At 35.9% G+C, this 18,557-nt stretch overlaps 2 protein-coding genes across 3 annotated transcripts in view; both read left to right on the top strand.

Moving 5' to 3' along the window:
- LOC125095498 (sodium channel protein type 3 subunit alpha) overlaps nucleotides 1-18,557 on the top strand; it is a 1,188,574-nt gene that overhangs the window by 418,643 nt on the left and 751,374 nt on the right. The window lies entirely within an intron of this gene.
- TTC21B (tetratricopeptide repeat domain 21B) overlaps nucleotides 1-18,557 on the top strand; it is a 78,769-nt gene that overhangs the window by 17,363 nt on the left and 42,849 nt on the right. For both annotated transcript variants that reach the window (XM_047721993.1, XM_047721994.1), the window contains 9 exons: nucleotides 1,849-1,933; nucleotides 3,094-3,192; nucleotides 5,156-5,348; nucleotides 5,793-5,890; nucleotides 6,208-6,408; nucleotides 10,299-10,428; nucleotides 13,757-13,914; nucleotides 15,398-15,622; nucleotides 17,354-17,592. In XM_047721993.1, the coding sequence (XP_047577949.1) occupies nucleotides 1,849-1,933; nucleotides 3,094-3,192; nucleotides 5,156-5,348; nucleotides 5,793-5,890; nucleotides 6,208-6,408; nucleotides 10,299-10,428; nucleotides 13,757-13,914; nucleotides 15,398-15,622; nucleotides 17,354-17,592 (1,428 nt within the window). The remainder of the gene's footprint in view (nucleotides 1-1,848; nucleotides 1,934-3,093; nucleotides 3,193-5,155; nucleotides 5,349-5,792; nucleotides 5,891-6,207; nucleotides 6,409-10,298; nucleotides 10,429-13,756; nucleotides 13,915-15,397; nucleotides 15,623-17,353; nucleotides 17,593-18,557) is intronic.

Genomic DNA, 18,557 nt, shown 5'->3' with positions numbered 1-18,557 from the left:
TTCAGCATAACAGTATTCATTATTTTTGCACCACACCCAGTGCTCCATGCAATCCGTGCCCTCCACGATACCCACCACCTGGTGCCCCCAACCTCCCACCCCCCACCCCTTCAAAATTCTCAGATCGTTTTTCAGAGTCCATAGTCTCTCATGGTTCACCTCCCCTTCCAATTTCCCTCAACTCCCTTCTCCTCTCCATCTCCCCTTGTCCTCCATGCTATTTGTTATGCTCCACAAATAAGTGAAACCATATGATAATTGACTCTCTCTGCTTGACTTATTTCACTCAGCATAGAGATTGAGTATCTTTTTAATAGTAAAAGCTGACTTTCCCCCTATATACCAACTGGTCCTTTTTTTAATATATATTTTTAGGTCAAGTTCTTCATCATGTTTCTTTTTCGATAGTTTTCTTGGCTCTTCTTCTGCAGTTGACTGCCAGAATTAACTTACCAAGTTTAAAAAAAAATAAAGAAACCTTACAAGATTTTGGTTTGAATTACATTAAATCTATAGATTATTTGGGAGAAAAACTTTTTTAGCCAAAATGGGTATTATCATGTGTCATTAGAGCATATAGGACCATAGCAAGCAACTACAGATCTCAGGGCATATGACTGTAAGCACTCATTTTTCGCTATGGTAGGGACCCTCTGACCTCGACCAAGTTTGCGTAGTGTTCTGCTTCCAATTTTAAATCCAGCTGGCTGGGTGTGGCACCTCACTGCAGTTTGGTCTCTGGTCAGCTCTAGGGTTGTTCTCTGGGCTCAAGCCAGAGAGCAGCAGCTATCCAGAGGAAACTCTTCTCGTGGAGATAGTAGAGATGCGTGAGAACAGGCAGAAATATTTAATGCCTCCGAAACTTTGGGGGTGGTACACTGCCACTCCTATTCACATTCCATTGACCTATATAAGGAAAATGTCCAAATCCATAGCTAAGAAGCAGTAAAGTACATGTCAGCATTTATATGAGGAACTGCTCACTTTCGTGGCAGAAAGCTTATATTAATGGAAGGTGGGAAGATTGAGGCTAATAATTCAATATGCCATACCATTCATGATAAGAAACCTAGTATGTAGGTTACCCCATTTGTTCAGTTTCTTTTTCAAGTGTCCTTGAGTAAAGTTTAGGAATTTATATAGCTTTTGCATGTTTTTTACAAAGTTTTTTGGGAAGGGGGAGTTGTTCCTTTTACTAATAGGGTATTTTTTTCATAATTTTTTTATGATTTGTTTTTTTCACATAGGAATCTGTTTTAATGTTGTGAATTACATTAATAGATTTTAAAATGTTTAACCCATTTTTTCATTCCTGAAAGTCTTGCAATAATAAATCTTCCTGGTCAAGGTGAATTCTTCTTCTTCTTCTTCTTCTTTTTTTTTTTTTTTTTTTTTGAGAGGGCAGGGGTGTTGTGGGGAGGGAGAGAGAGAATTTTAGACAGGCTCCATACTCCACACAGAACCTGATGTGGGGTTCCATCTCACTGCCCTGAGATCATGACCTGAGCCGAAATCAAGAGTCGGACACTTAACCGACTGAGCCATCCATTATTCTTTTAATACACTGTTGGATATGGTTAATACTTTATTTAGGATTGCCAAAGGATTTAAAGAGACTGATACAATCTATTCATATCTTTTTTAAACATATTAAAGATTAAGATTCAGAGATTATTTTTAGCTTAAATAATGAGGTTGATAATTTTCATAAAAGGTATATTATTTTACTAATTAAAATTGTTATTTAGACAGTGGAATAGTCAGACCAGCAAACTGCCTTTTCAGACCCTCAGATGAAAGAAAGCACATTAAGTCTATTTCAACATTATGTGAAATATTTTTTTGCAGGTTAATGCTTCAAGATAATCAAAATGTGGAAGCGCTAAGAATCCTGGCTCTTTACTATTTGTGTAGGGAGGGGGACATAGAGAAGGTAAGTTGTATTGTACTATTTAGGTTTCCTGTAGTAAAAAATACATAGTTACATACACATATGCCCATATGTTAGAGCCTTGAAGAGCCCTTTCAGAATGTATGCCATGGTAATTTTTACTTGAATTCTAGAAATACACTTTAACACAGTGATGAGCTTCTTAAATCAACTAATAAAGCAAAAATATCAAATAGTTAAAATACCTTGAAAATTCCTTAAATCAGTTACGTTATATGTGGTTTTCTACATAAAACTCCCATGCGTGATTAATGTAACTGGTGATGATAGGTAAGAAAGAATATATATGCAAAATGTAGTCCTTAGTTTTTTTTAAAGTTTAACTGAGTTTGTATAATTTAAATGGGCTCAGGATGACATCCCATTGGACCTTATAATACAATTCCTGTTTCTGTAGTAATGAGCACATTGATTAGGTGCTAGGTTATGGAATGCCAAAATCCAGGCTGAAGCAAATAGTATTATAAAATAGTATCATATAGTATATTATATAGTAGTAGATTTGAATTGTGTTTAGTCTGGTTAGATTGTTAAATGTGACAGCAACAAGTTCTTCAGTAAATACCAGGAGAATTTTACTAGGAGCAGCTCTTCAGTAAATTTTCCAAGCACTGAAATAACTTACAGCATGTTAGTTTTTCTATTCCAGAGAGTATTTTAAATATAAGCAGACTATATAGGTAATCAAAAATCTGATCTCATATAATATTAATGTTTATAATTTTATTATCCATATCTCATGGGTGTCATGAACTAATTGTTGGAGAGGGAGCTGGGCGTATATCGTTAATTGAGTATTATGGGTTATCTTTACCCACCAAGAGGTTTCCATTCAAAAACAGATGTTTTAAAAACACACTTGATTTATTTTATTTTATTTTTTTAAAGGATTTATTTATTTAAGTAATTTCTATACCCAATGTGGGACTCAAACTCATGACGCAAGATCAAGAGTCACATGCTGCCTGAACCAGCCAGGGACCCCTAAAAAACACATTTTAAATCTCAGTTCTTTATTCATAATTCTTGAGCTTTTTAAAAGAACCTTTAATATATTTCACAACATAGATTTTATTAGTGTATATGTCATGTATGCTGTTTTTCTTAGTTTATTTTAAAATTATCCTGATACTTTGTTTCAGGCTGCCAGCAAGCTGGAAAACTTAGAGGATGCATTGGATGCCATGGAACCCCAGAATGCTCAACTTTTTTATAAGATCACAGTAGCCTTCAGCAGAACTGTAAGAGTGCCTGCTGTACAGCAGAGCTTTGTTATCTGTGGCTAGGAATATTAAATAAGTCACAAAGGTTGAGGCATCAAAGAGCATATGGCCTAGAATGAAAATAACGTACGTGTGTAAATATGTGATACATTCGTAAGAAAGGCAGTTCAAGGGAGATATGATTTCTAACCATAAGAAGATTTCATGGAGGTGGGAAAGGATAGGGAAGTGAGAAATTCCAAAGGAAGTGGGAAGACATTTATTAATCGGAGCATAGGATTTTTTTTTTTAAGATTTTATTTATTTGACAGACAGAGATCACAAGTAGGCAAAGAGGCAGACAGAGAGAGAGGAGGAAGCAGGCTCTCCGCAGAGCAGAGAGCCCGATATAGGGCTCGATCCCAGGACCCTGGGATCATGACCTGAGCTGAAGGCAGAGGCTTTAACCCACTGAGCCACCCAGGTGCCCCGGAACATAGGATTTATAAGTAGGGTTATTCTTTATTTTGTTTTTTTGAAATTGCAGTTTACCCTTGAACAACACAGGTTTGAACTGTGTGAGTCCACTGACTGCAGATGTATTCGATCAATACAGTATTATATTTTCCTTATTATTTTCTTTTCTCTAACTTTATTGTAAGAATATATAACATAGAAAATATGCATTAATAGACTGTGTTTAGGTTATCAGGAAGGCCTGGTCAGTAGTAGGCTATTAATAGTTAAGTGTTTGGGAAGTCAAAAATAATATGCAGATTTTCAAATGTGTGGGGTGGGAGAGGCAGGGGAGGGCGTGGGTGACAGCGCCCTCACCCCTGCGTTATTCAAGGGTCATTTGTATTTGAAAAACAGTTCTAACATGGGTAAGAAACAATTTTGGTGTGGGAAATGGCTGGGATCTTTTTTTTTTTTTTAATTTTTATTAACATATAATGTATTATTTGCACCAGGGGGTACAGATCTGTGAATCGTCAGGCTTATACACTTCACAGCATTTACCATATTAATGTAATAGTAAAGAAATGTTTTCATTACAACATCCAGTATAAAGAAGATAATCAGGAATGGAATAGAAAAATACTGCAGAATCTCAAAATCAATACAAGGACTGAAAGAATTGAAAAGGTCTTAAACTAGGGAAAAAATAAGGAAAATTATATATACAAGCAGGTGAAATACTAGATATAAAATTGAAAGAAAAAATCAAGGATCGTAATTATTAAATGACATGAGGAAACAATTCTTTTTTTAAAAAACAGATTGTCAGATTGTGTGAAATTTAAAGGGAAAAAATCTGTGCTATTAACAAAAGTTTGAGTTAAGGAAGATATTTACCTTTTTTATTTACTTTATTGCCAGATTATTTATTTTCATTAGTTTTTAAATAAGCTTACAAAAATTTAAGCAGTTTAGTATTTTTCTCTTAAAAGATATTATTAGAATATTGCATACTTACTTTAGCAGAGTTGCCATTTCTTGAAATATTTTTGAACCTTTTTTCACAAAGATTCTAATGAGTAATCTTTTAAAATATTCACCCTGGTGGCATTCGTCAACTTAGGGGGAAAGCAAATCCTTAAACAATCATGAGACAGTTAAAAGACTTTGAAAAAAGTTCTAAAAGGTATTCTTATACAGCAACATCATTGTAGTATACTTTTCAAGAAGCCATTGTTTAAAATAGCTCATTAGGATTTTAAGTTCTGCTTGGGTATAAACTCTTGCTGTGCTGTCTAGATGGTAAATAGAGAAGTCATATTTTTCTTTGATTATTACTTTTTTTCTATTACTGTGAAGTACAAATACTTTGTATCTTTTTATTCTATTTCTATGAAGTTTTGTTTTTCTTTGATTATTAAATACTTTTTAAAAATTCTACTTCTATGAAGTACAAATAATTTGTATCTTTAGGAAAAAATAATTCTCTCACCTGAGTAGAAGTGTTTGACTTTCTAGTCTGAAATTTCTTTTTTCTTTTTAGTGTGGGCGAAGTCAACTCATTCTTCAAAAAATTCAGACATTGCTAGAAAAAGCTTTTAGTTTAACCCCTCAGCAATCAGAATTTGCTACAGAACTTGGATACCAGATGATTTTACAAGGAAAAGTTAAAGAGGCACTGAAATGGTATAAGACCGCCATGACACTTGATGAAACTAGCGTCCCTGCACTAATTGGTAGGCCCGCTCTTTCTAAATGTTCCTCAGATAGATGCAAGTCATTAATTCCCTTAAATACCTGCTGTGAAAGAAGAAAAAAATGTATGTTGTGGTTTTCTAAAATTAAACTGTCCTCCATTATCCACAATAGAAAAAAAAACAGGAATCTTTAAAATGAAGTTTTTATTTCTTAAGTATTATCTTGAGAGAACAGATTTTTATGAGGTAGTTCCTATAAATCCTGAATTTCTTAGTAACTGATTTTATTTGGGTACAAAGCTGCCCATTTTATTTTCTTTTATTTTAAATCTGAAGTAGTATTGCTTTAATGTCTAATATTTTCTTAAAATTTATTAATACTTTATTATGGAGGGAAAATCTTTTATTAATGTTTGTGTTAGCTTGACGTGTACATGCCTGAATTGATGTGGACTTGGGCTGTTTTGTTGTGTTTGGTTTTAGGATTTATCCGATGTCAATTAATTGAAGGGCAGTTACAGGATGCAGACCAGCAGCTAGAATTCCTTAGGGAAATTCAGCAGTCTATTGGAAAATCTGCGGTAAAGTGTTTTATTTTATCAGATGGTAGATCCTCAATACTGTTTATAAAATACGAGATTTTAAATTTTAGTAATAGTGGTGGCTTTAGGGTTGATATACATTAATTTTAATATATAATTGCATTTACTAACTTACCTCCACACAGGATTAGACTTTAAATATTCTTGTATAAGATTCTAAAAGTTTGTCCAAGCTAATACTGAAATTTGAACAAATAATGCACATAAATAGCACTTCATAAACATTTGAAATCTAAGTGGAAATAAATGACTTTACAACTGAATGGGATAATTAATGACGACTGCTTAATTTCTAGGAATTAACCTATTTACATGCAATTCTTGCTATGAAGAAAAATAAACGACAAGAAGAAGTTATTAATTTGTTAAATGATGTTCTGGACACTCATTTTTCACAGTTAGAAGATTTACCACTTGGCATACAGTATTTTGAGAACTTAAATCCTGATTTCTTGCTAGAAATTATTACAGAATATCTGAATTTTTGTCCAATGCAGGTAAGTAATTCTTTCTGAGCCTTATTTTCAACGAAAATATTTTCAACATCACTTATGTGATGTTTTATAAAATGTATTAATAAATTGTCCTTCACATGTTAGATTAGATCAGCATCTTACAGTGGTAGTATTTGTATCCATATGAGTCGAAATAGTTTTTATATCAGAATATTTACACCAATGACTGCTATCAAATAATAAATGTATTGGTTTACAAATATTCACTTAGAGTTGATAAAATTGTAAAATCTCCAGTTTAGAAGTATTATTAGAAGTCATTTAATTCAGACATGCATGTGATACTTGAATCTACTCCACAGCAACCACGCTAAGTGCCCATCCAACCCGTGGGTGCATTCAAAATTGCAGTTCTTACTCTAGGACTAGGACTATTACACTGTATTTCCTATGTTGTCAGACTCAGCTTTGTGTTAAAAAAATTTCACCCATTTCCTGGTCCGCCTGCTCTCTAGAGTACACAGAGCAAGTCCACTTTCTTTGCCAAAGCAAAGATTATTCCTCATCATAACACAGACCTTTGGATTTTAGAAATTAGTTTTCACGTTCTGCCTAAACAATTCCAGGTTTTTAGCCATTTATTTTTTATATAACGTAGTTAGAACCCTGGCCATGAGGACGGCCTTATTTTGTCAGTAAGCTCTTGGTAAGATCACTGTTCCATGTATGGGTTTGGCCTTGGCAGATCCTCTTCCTCCCTAATTCTGGGGGTTCCTCGAGCTTTCTTTTGTGAATCATATTATATTATTGACGCCTGTTGAATTAATAGTTACCTAAAATCCTTAGATCTATTATTCACTGTAACTGAGGACTTAGGTGTAGACTCTTTCCCTAGGAAATTTCATCTCCTCAGATTCATCTCATAATTCCAGATTATCATATTGTTTTATTTATTTATTTATTTTTAAATATTTTATTTATTTATTTTACAGAGAGAGATCACAAGTAGACAGAGAGGCAGTCAGAGAGAGAGAGGGAAGCAGGCTCCCCGCTGAGCAGAGAGCCCGATGCGGGACTCCATCCCAGGACCCTGAGGTCATGACCTGAGCCAAAGGCAGCGGCTTAACCCACTGAGCCACCCAGGCACCCTATCATATTGTTTTAGATCCTGATTGTCGTCTATGTTATATGGATCTTTACCGTCCTCCATTATCTGCTTTACCTGCCTCTGAGTAGAACTGAAGATGGAACCTTTTATTGTATTCTCAGAGAGTAATTTCCAAATTTATGTAGGTAGATCCATTAGTCAGCACTCTTGTTATTACAGAAAGTCAGTAGGTGACTTGACATTACTATACTCAGCTCATGATTCAGTACAGGAATATCTTAAGAGAGAGTACCAAATACTTCATTGCTAAAAGCATAGTTCTTAGCATTCTCCCTGATTTACAGCTTCCTTGTATTGAGGAAATGAGGATAATGGCCTTTCTTTAGGGAAGCCATGATGCTGTTTTGATCACCACATCCTTTTCCAGACTTTTCCTAATCTATTTTAAATTAACCCTTCTTAACTATGGAGAACAAAATTGAGGGTTGCTGGAGGGGAGGCGGGTGGGGGGTGACTAAATGGGTGATGGCGATTAAGGAGGGCACCGGTTATCATGGGCCCTGGGTGTTGTATGTAAGTGATGAATCACTGAATTCTACACCTAAAACCACATTGGAGTGTAAACTAACTAGAATTTAAATAAAAACTTGAAAAGAAAGAAAAATAAATGAACCCTTCTGGAATAACACCCAGGATCAATCCCAGTGTCCCCTGTCGTGATCTGTTTTCAGTTGCTTAGAGTTGGAAGTTCCAGTACTTGAGCAGTATTCAGAATTCACTCAGCAAATGCTTGTAGAGTACTCAGGGCTCTGCTTGGAGCTGGCGAGGTTGTTGTGAAGGAGTAAACCACAGCCTTTGCCCTCTTGAAGCATACAGAACTAGCAGAGGAGACAGGTAATACAGTCAAGTCAGTGAGGTAATAGAAAATAACAGACTAGGGTAGGGGTGGTGATTTTGGATAAGACGGTCTGGTTAGGTCTCATTAAGACGGTAAAAGTTAAAACTTCAGATGTTCATGTGGAAATACGGTATAGATTGTCTCAGGCACAGGAACAGTTGTGCCGTGGCCTGAAGGGACACGGGAGACTAATGTGACCTGGTTGCAGTGAGGAGGAGGTCACAGCAGAGGATACCAGACCTCATAGGGCCTTAGAGATCGTTGTCAGTCCCCCGGCATCAGTTCTGAGCACAGTGGGGAACCAGGTTTCCAGCATGATCTGACTCAACAGTTTAAAAGGATTTCTCTGGAAGCTCTGCTAAGAAGTAATTGTAGGTGGAGCAAGAGATAATGTGTTAAGTGGAAACTGTGTCCCCGGTCCACGACATGCTGTGTCCCTGCAGTCTAACCTTTGTCAGCGTGACGGCTCCTCATTAGCACAGAGTGCTGCTTTCGTGGGGAAACATCCGGAGGACAGACTTGTCTGTCCTCCAGCTCTGTTCCTTTCCCCATTTATAAAGGTTTTTGTTTTTTTTTTTAATCAAACAGATGTTGTCTTAGAGATTGTCCATATGTGCTTCACTCTGAAAGTGTTTACAGTAAAAATGCTGGTGGTTCTCTAAGAAATAATTTTGTCAATAAATAATTCTTAGCAGATGGCAAAGAACCTTAACCTCACTATATCACCTATACTTTCACTGTTTTCAAGTGAAAAAATATGTTTAAAGAATTTACTCTGTATTCATTACTATTTGAAAATGTGTGAAATTCCAGTCTTCAAGACAGGTAAGACCCTAGCCATATAAAAGAAGCAAAACAAAATACAAAACTATGATGGGATTGCATAAGATGATACAGAATGCTAAATTTTATTACACAGATCATAAGTGCTGTAGAAATTTAAATAAGTTGAGGTATTCTAGGCACTAATGGTCATATTTTGAAATTCTTTTTGAAATTTTTCACCCTTTTTTTTGTGCTGCAAGGTAGCAAGGAGATATGGCACTTTCTTGTCAGTAACAACATCTCAGGGTAGAAGTGATTGTCAGTAAGAGACCATACTCTAACCAGGAATATATATTTGCAGGGCATAGGGGGATGATGGGGAAGATTATTTTTCAAATAAAGGACGCAGAATTAGTAGGGGAAAACAGAGAGAGTGAACATTTGACATTTAAATTCTAATATCACACTTGTAGCTTGTGAGTGGGTAACCATTGGATAAAAGTCAGTTGGGTAGACAGCCATTAAAACAATAAATGTTCTAGTACTGTTTTTGTTATCATATTTCACTGCATATTAATAAAGCGAGAAACTAAAAAAAACCTTTGAGGACCTTCAGCATGCCAGCAGAAAATGTGAAGGTATGAGACATTTGGTGTAGTACACATGAGTGTGTTCTACCTTCTGATTTCTACTAGGAAAAAAAAGAGAATTTTCAGAAACTGATCATACAGTACTGTAGGGGGCAATGCAAGTTACCGAACTGAATAAATCACCAGGCAGATCAAGAATTAGAATTCACATTGCCTCGACTCTCACTTCCAGCAAGAAATTCTGCCTTTCAGTTATCTTTCCTTTGAATATCTTTCCTTCACAGTTTTTTGAACAAATACACTCCTTTCATGTTACCAAATCTGTTAATTGTGTAATAATTTCATAACTATTCTACTGAATAAAAGCCATTATTTGTATGGTCTGTTCATAGATCCCAGGGACATAAATTAGTATTAGTCACATTATGGTAAAGATATGCGAAAGCAGAATAACAGAAATTTTGGAAAAATATATAGTTTTTTAGTTATACTGAAGTTTAATATGTATGTTCACTTTTAACTAAATACTAAAGTAAACTTATAAAATGATATGCTAATTTGTTTTATTTAGCCTGCAAGTCCTGGGCAACCTATTTCTCCACTTCTCAGACGTTGTACCTCAATCCTGGAGACTATAGTAAGAACCGTACCAGGCCTTCTGCAAGCTGTCTTCCTAATAGCAAAAGTGAAATATTTATCAGGTAGAATATACTTAAAAACTTAAAATAACTTTTTTATTCTGATGTTGACAAAATCAAGGGTAAATAAACTAAGTACGCCACTTATATGGAGAATAGTCACATAGATGCGTTTTACTTGTGCACAAATAAGTAATTTTAATCCAAAATAAAATTGTATAATATTCACTATTTAATTCTTTAAAAATTACAATAAACTTCTGTTGTTCAAGTGAATAGTTGGGTAAGTGCAGTTGTACCACTTAATAAAAAAGTCTGTCAGATACTTAGATGGTAGTAAAAACTTAAAGTCTTTGGTCCATAGTTATTGACTCATTGGTATAGCCAGATGCAAGGTTTACCAGTTTTGGGCCTTTATGAAGTGTATTGATTAATTGATAATTATTTATACATAACCTGTGATTATGTATAGCTAAAAAAATAACCCCAGATATATAACATTAGCTTTTTAGGACACACAGATGTGTGACTATATACATAATATAGTCATAATATATATATACATATATACGTAATATATACATAGTAGACATAGTAGACCAACCTTTGGGACTTATATTTATGTATCTTTTCTAGATGAATGCCATGCAAAGTAAATAAAATTTATAAAATCATAAGGTTTAGAAACCAACCTAAAGGTATTATCCTAAACAATTATTTCTTACATATAATGGAGAGAGAAGATTGATTTTGTTAATTTTTTGGACCTCAGTTTTAACTGTTAAAAAAAATAGATGATCTCAAAAGCTTGTATCTCTAAAATATTCTAGATGTAAAAAGTGGCTCTGTAATAACTTCTTCTGGTTAAGTTCTGTTGAGTGACATGGTATTTCTACTTTGCTCTCAGTTCAAATGCTATTATCTACTAAGTAGTTAAACTGGGACTTTGAGTTCTGTTATATTTTTTAGACATTTATTATTTTGAAAATTGATAAAAATCAGCCATAACATAGTAATTCTTAATTGCCAAAGTCTCTAGAAACGAAAGTCTCATATGACCCCATTTTTGAAAACAGCAGCCTTAAATCATTTGAAATAGTGCTGCCATATGTCCAAATAGCAGTGTCCTTATAAATTGCCAAGTACAATGACTTCTAACCCCAGAACTACTCAGAGTTGGACCAGACTTCCCAGGTTAAGGGCACAGACAGAAGCCACAAGTTCTGGGTTTGCCAAAGCCACCTGAGCTTCTGTCTAGCTGGCTACAAATTTGGGGTTTCTATGACTCCTCAGGTTCAGATTCACTAGAATGCCTCCTAGAATTCATGATATTGCTAGACTCATGATTAGAGTTTTAGTATAGCAAAAGGATACTAAACCAAACCATGGAAAGGGAGAGATGCACAGGGTGAAGGCCTGGGAAGGTTCCAGATGTGAAGCTGCCATTGTTCACTGTCTATAGAGTCAGTATACATCGACATTCCAACACGTGTGTATATGACAGTACATAGAGAGCATTAACAACCAGGGCAGCTCACCCCAAGTTTAGAGTTTTTATTAGAGTTTCATTATATAGGCATGACTGAATCATTGGGCATGTGATTGAACTCAGTCTCCAGGGTCCTGCTCCCCCATTCAGGTAGATAACATGTAGTTCAGAGCCCCAGTCCTCTCCGTGGTTGGTCTTTCTGGCATGGCTCATCGTGAGTCATATTCTTAACATAAGCTATCTAGGGCTTACTGTTCATCTTCTTACTTACATAATGTAAGTTCTTACTTACATAAATGATCAAAGCCAACCTCAACAAAGATACTCCTCTCACTCAGGAAATTCCAAGATTTTAAGACTCTCTCCCAGGAACCTGGGACAAAGGCCAGCCAAATTCTGTTATAGGACTTTAGCAAAGACATACATGCAGGACAGAAGTGTCTTTCATTTTTCACTTAAGGGAAATTGGGCTGCTCTTAGATAAAAGTGTGATATTGTTGGGTTCTTCGTTTATATGGCTATTTTCTGCAACACTGATGACCCATTTCTCATTTTTAAATATTTAGTGACCTTCTAAGTACTGACCACGCATCTTTCCCCCCATCACTCTTAAAAGAAAAACAAAGATTCTGATCTCAGTCATTCGCACAGTCTTCATGTTCTTCAGTCTCTTATTTGTAAACCCCGGTTCTTTTCCTGTGTGCTTTCCTCCTTAGCAGTAACCTCTAGGTTATCTCCTTAATCCTTTTCCTCCTTAAAGAACATGGGAGTGGTAATTCGCACACCAGTTTATTATAATTAACCTTCCCATTTCCTGTTTCCTTCTCTGCCTGTTCAGTTCTCAAGTATTCGCGTATATCACAACAAATAGTCCAATATTATTTATTATGTTTGCTGGTTGATTGACACATTTTGTTACTGTGTTCAGTTTGTTATTATGCAGCCTCAACCCGATACTTGCTTATTAATCCTCTGTCTCTAAGAAATTGTTTTCTATTTAGATGGATTGTGTCATTGGTAGGTTGGGCCTTTGGGAACTGGAAGCTCTAACTATAAGCCTTGTTTGGTCTGTTGAGGTATCAGGTGAGGTTAAGGAGTAAGATGGAACAGAGAGTAATTCAGGGTCTGTTCTTCCCCAGTGCTCCTAGCAAATTTGAATGGGGAGCTGGGCTCCTCTACCTACTTAACACCAGTCAGTGAGATGGGTATAGGCAGATTGCTGTGGGTTATATCACTAGAAAGTTTTTCTAGAACCTGGAGTTTATACTCTTCCTTCTCTGAAGAGCCTCTTTCTACCCCATCTACCAGCCCAAGCCTAACAGATTCCACCATTCCTGTCATTTTAATTTTGATCATTTCTTCCATCTAAGACTCCCAGATATACAGAGGATGTGTGTCCAAAACATTGGCTGTTACACTTGGCATTTAAAGGCATATTAAATCACTGTCTCCGATTTCTGAATGTCTGGAATATATCCCTATGCTTTTTCTGTTATTTTATATACAGTGGTAAAATTTCTGGCCAAGGATGATTATAAGACTATATACCCTTTTTTAATGTAAGTGACAGTACAGAATTCTAGCTATTTAAATATCTGGGTTTTGCAAAACTTACTGTAATGAAATTTTAAGTAAAAAGTTTTTTGATCAGGAAAATAGATAAAGGTACATTTCTAGTCCTCTCAGAAGTAGCAGTGGTGTTTGACTCTGATCTTTTCACAGCTTTCCCTGGTTTGCTCCTTATGGCTGGCCTGACGTACAGGAATATTATTTCATGAAGACTAGAAAGGGGCTACCTGGGGCAGGTGGGCATGGAATGATCCATAAACTACTTGTGTCCCTCCTCTCTCTCACATCTCTGTCTCTTAACCATTTGAATTATAATGCTTTGTTTCTCTTTAGGTGACATTGAAGCAGCTTATAATAACCTACAGCATTGCCTAGAACACAACCCTTCTTACGCAGATGCTCATCTCCTGATGGCTCAGGTTTATTTGTCTCAGGAAAAATTCAAATTGTGTTCTCAGTCACTTGAACTTTGTCTGAGCTATAATTTTAAGGTAAGTATTCCAAATTCAGGTGGATAAAACATACCACCCTCTTTGAACCTTTAGCAAGTGGTGACATATTGTATTGTATTTTTTTTTTTTAGCCTGTAATGTTTTGCTAATAAATTTTTAATGGAAAAAAGTTTGGATTTACAAGCAGTGGGAGAAAAAGTGGAGGTAGCTGTGGTGTAATTAAAAACCTATATGGACTTGGAGACAGAAGACCTGGGGGTCAGTGTCTGGTTTTCCCACTTTTCTCTCTCTGAACCTGTTTTCTTCTCTGTAAAACTCATATAATAACACCCTACAGTTATAGTGGGCATTAAGTATAGTAATGGATGCATATAAAAGTAATTATAAACTACAGAGCATTATGCCAGATGTTTTTGTGTGTACGAATTCTATTTTATTGCTTGTTTCTTTCCTGGATTGTGAGTTTTAATAACTTTTTAGAGTCATCATCAAAGAACACCTAGTCATTTTGAAAATTTTTATGTGGTTTGAGGATATAGACACACTGGACTTCTATCCCAAGATATTCTGTGTTACATCCCATATCCCTAAGCATTAGGGAAAATCATAGGTTCAGGTGCTTCCTGAACTACCTGGAGTCATGGAGGAGCTCCTCAGACTTTTGCTTTGGTTCACAGGGTCTTGAACCCTGTTATGTGAGGAGCCTTCAGTGGACTGGAGAAGTCAGGATTTGCAGAAGACAGTCCTCGCTTCTTAGGTCAGTAGTTCTCAAGCCTAGTGATGCATTACCACCGTAGTGTCAGTACCTGGTCCCAATGAATCGAAATCTCTGAAAGAAGAGCAGAAGCACGAGTATTCACACAGAGCCTACCGGAAAATGGGGTGCCTAGCTCAGGCTCACAGCCATAGCCTTAAGGATGATTGGAACCTTTCTAGATATTAGGTGGCTGCCCCATCACCTCATTCTGGATCATCTCCTGCCTTTGACTCCACCTTTGATCTTTTTGTCATTTTCTTATATTGTCTGTATACACGTTTGGTACCCCAAATATAGAAACTTCATAACTGTGTGTTTCAGAGTAGTATCAAAGTTTAAAACCAAGTTTGACTGACGTGTTCTGAGATTTTTAATCTTAAAATTACAGAATAAAAGGGAAAAAACTGTGTTTCTAGAAATCTAATGACTTGATATCCATACTAGAAGTCTGGATAAGGTATATTCCTTTTCTGAAAACTAAATTTCCTAGAATATATTTGCTAGCCCTGCAAGCTTTTTTTTTTTTTTTTGTATTTTTTCTTTTATCATGGTAAAAGCCCATAATCCCCTTGTTTGTCACCCAGGAGGATGCTAAGTAGTGGCAGGTTGCCTGAACCTGATTTAACACAATAGATGATCAAAAAGTTAATAAAAGGACAGAAATAGACCTCATGTATACAATCACATGTAGACTGGTGGATTGTAAATTATGTGTTGGCAGTGTAAGCACTCCAAGGAAGTATTTCTGAATACTGTTTTTTTCAGGTGAGAGAATACCCTTTATACCATTTGATAAAAGCTCAGTCTCAAAAGAAAATGGGAGAAATAGCAGAAGCTATTAAAACTCTACATATGGCAATGAGTTTACCAGGAATGAGGAGAATTGGAGCTTCCTCAAAATCAAAATACAAAAAAACCGAAGTCGATGCAAACCATCGTTTATCAATCTTTCTTGAGTTGGTAGAGGTTCACCGCTTAAATGGAGAACAGGTAAGTCAAGTTTTAATTCAGTGGTTCAGCTCTGAACTTGGTTAGACAAGTATATGTATTAGTAGGAAATGAAAAAGCTGAAATTATTTCCTTGCTCAACTGGTCAAATTTAGAAAATTTATTTTTATTACTTTGAACCAAATCATGTCCTTTTGCAAGCCCCTGAGGTTAAACATAATTTGCACCTGGATGACCTCAGGTATCACTGTACTTTCATTAGCTGCCAGGCAAAATAGTAATATATGTATAATATTATATGAGTAATAACATAAATTACTATGTACTATGAAACATATTAATGTAATGTAATGAATATATAATATAATGTTCGATGACCTTGGCTACTGTGAAAGGTAATAATATTACATGGTTATCATTCTTTGGACTCCTGAAAGGAGTCACACACACGCACACACACGTCTGTGCACACACAGGTACTACTAGAAGCAAATAAAAGTACCAACCTCAAATTCTAATAGTTGAGAAAACAAAAGAACTACTTGATATATACAGCTTTGGTAAATTCGTAGGATGATCATAAAATCAAATACTTAAAATAATACATATAATAATAAATAGAAAGCAAGCAAGCCTGCACTTTTGAGAGAAGAGTCAAAGCCTTGTCGAAAATGAGGAACTTAACATCATTTATATCTGGTTTTCAGATTACAACAGTTGCTCATCAGTTATTTTCATATTTTAGTGGAAATTAAGAAGGCTGTGTCTAGATAACTTGCCAAATCTCAAAGTAATTTCTATTTCCTAATATATTAGCCTTAATATATATTTAAGGAGAACCAATTCTACCATAGATAGTTGATTCTAAAATGCACTATTTCTTTTTCACTTGTTAACATTTCTGAAATCAGAATGTCTTATAATCTCTAAAGTTGAGATGAATCCTAAAATAAGTGACATTTTAGATTCATTGAGGTACAGATTTGGAACTGGGGTAATGTATTCAGCTGAGGCATAGCAGAAATTAGGTCCTGGCATAGGCAATAAAGTAGTCTGTTAGTTAATGAAGAGCCATTTGGTACAAGGGAGGGTTGTGGACTGGATCCCATCAAGGAGGCTGTAATGAGCATGGCTAAGAGTTTAGGCTCTGGGGTCAGGCTGCCTGAGTTTGGGTTCTGAGTCTGTCATTTGTTAACTTCTTAACTCTCCAAATTTCAGTTTCCTTACTGTAAGGTGGGCATAATGATAGCTACATCAGAGGATTTCTCTGAGAATTAAATGCGTGAATATAATGCTGAATGCAAAGTAAATGCTTATTAAATTTTAGCAGTAGCAGCAGCTCTCGTGTAGCAGCCGCCATTGTCCCAGTCATGAAATCACTTTTCAGGGCACCTGGGTAGCTCAGATAGTTAAGCGTCTGCCTTTGGCTGGGGTTGTGATCTTGGGTCCTGGGATTGAGTCCCACGTTGGGCTCTCTGCTCCTTGGGGAGCCTGCTTCTTCCTCTTCCTCTGCCTCTCTGTGTCTCTCATGAATAAATAAATAAAATCTTTAAAAGAAAAAAAAAGAAAACACTTTTCAGCTAACAGATATTTTGAATTTGGTCTCTGAGTTTAGTTTTAAATTTTTGTACTTTTCAAAAATCTGTCAATATTTCCTGAAGATCCTAACTGTGCTAGCATTTACTGCTCATTCTGGATTAGGAGAAAATCTTCATTTCTAATGTAATTTGTTTAACATTTTGAAAGACTGTTATTTTAACTTCATCTTTACAGCATGAGGCAGCAAAAGTTTTACAAGATGCCATTCATGAATTTTCTGGGACATCTGAAGAATTACGTGTTACCATTGCTAATGCAGACCTGGCCCTGGCCCAAGGAGACGTGGAGCGGGCTTTAAGTATGCTTAGAAATGTCACAGCTGAGCAGCCTTATTTCATAGAGGTCAAGGAGAAAATGGCAGATATTTATCTGAAGCACAGAAAAGAGAAAATGTTATATATTACTTGTTACAGGTAAATGATTATCTCAACCCATTGTATTTTGACACACTTACTTCTTAAAATTAATTCCCAAATTTCTTTTTTTCTTTCTTTTAAGTGCTTTATAGTATAGACCCTTTCCATAACACGTTCAGCTACCGACCACAATCCCGCTAACCAAGCAATTCATTATCCCTAAGACATAAACCATAGTGATTATGATTATTTCAGCCTGCGGCTTACTCTAGATTCTTAGCTGTCCTCCTTCATTATGTGATTTCTAGATCTTCAGTCTTCCTGTTTGGGAGGGGCAAAAGCAACAGTTACTTGCATTCTAATAGCTAAAGAAAGCTGTGTAATATAACAATTCCAGGCCATCTTTAATGCTCAGCATAATAGCTCTAGCAATAGAAAATTATGGCTTAGTATGTACCACACTCAGGTGCAGATTACAAATTCTCCTTGGTGAAAGGGCAGGGACTTTAAAAGTTATGTCATATGTTGGTGCCCTTAGGGGTTACTAGGGATACGCACATTCACCTTTGTGCCCGTCTGTACACATGGACATACACACACACACACACACACGGGTTGCTCTTACCTTTCTCCCCAAACAGAAAGATAAACATACAAGCACACACTTTAAGTAAGAGAGAATCAGCATGTTTATCTGTTGAGAACATAGCAACATGTTGATGAATTCAGTCATTGGTTCATCTATAGTGTGTAAATATCCAAACTTGGAACACTGCTCAGGTTCTTTGTAGGTGCTGAGTGACTCAAAGAAACTGAGCGGCATCCCACGTATAGATGGATGAACTGGAGGTTCTAAATCATATTTTCTGTGGCATTTCCAAAAGATTAGCACTAACTGTCACCTCGTGATAGGAAAACATTTTAAAACAGGGTCATGTTGTTTTAGATGCTCTGTGATAGTGTAGTCAAAGGCACGGGCTTTGTTTCAGGCAGCTCTGACACGTTAGTTGTAGACTTCAATT

This window comes from Lutra lutra, chromosome 3 (assembly GCF_902655055.1).
Source record: "Lutra lutra chromosome 3, mLutLut1.2, whole genome shotgun sequence".
Classification (NCBI taxonomy): domain Eukaryota; kingdom Metazoa; phylum Chordata; class Mammalia; order Carnivora; family Mustelidae; genus Lutra; species Lutra lutra.
This window is presented reverse-complemented; position numbering and strand designations above follow the sequence as displayed.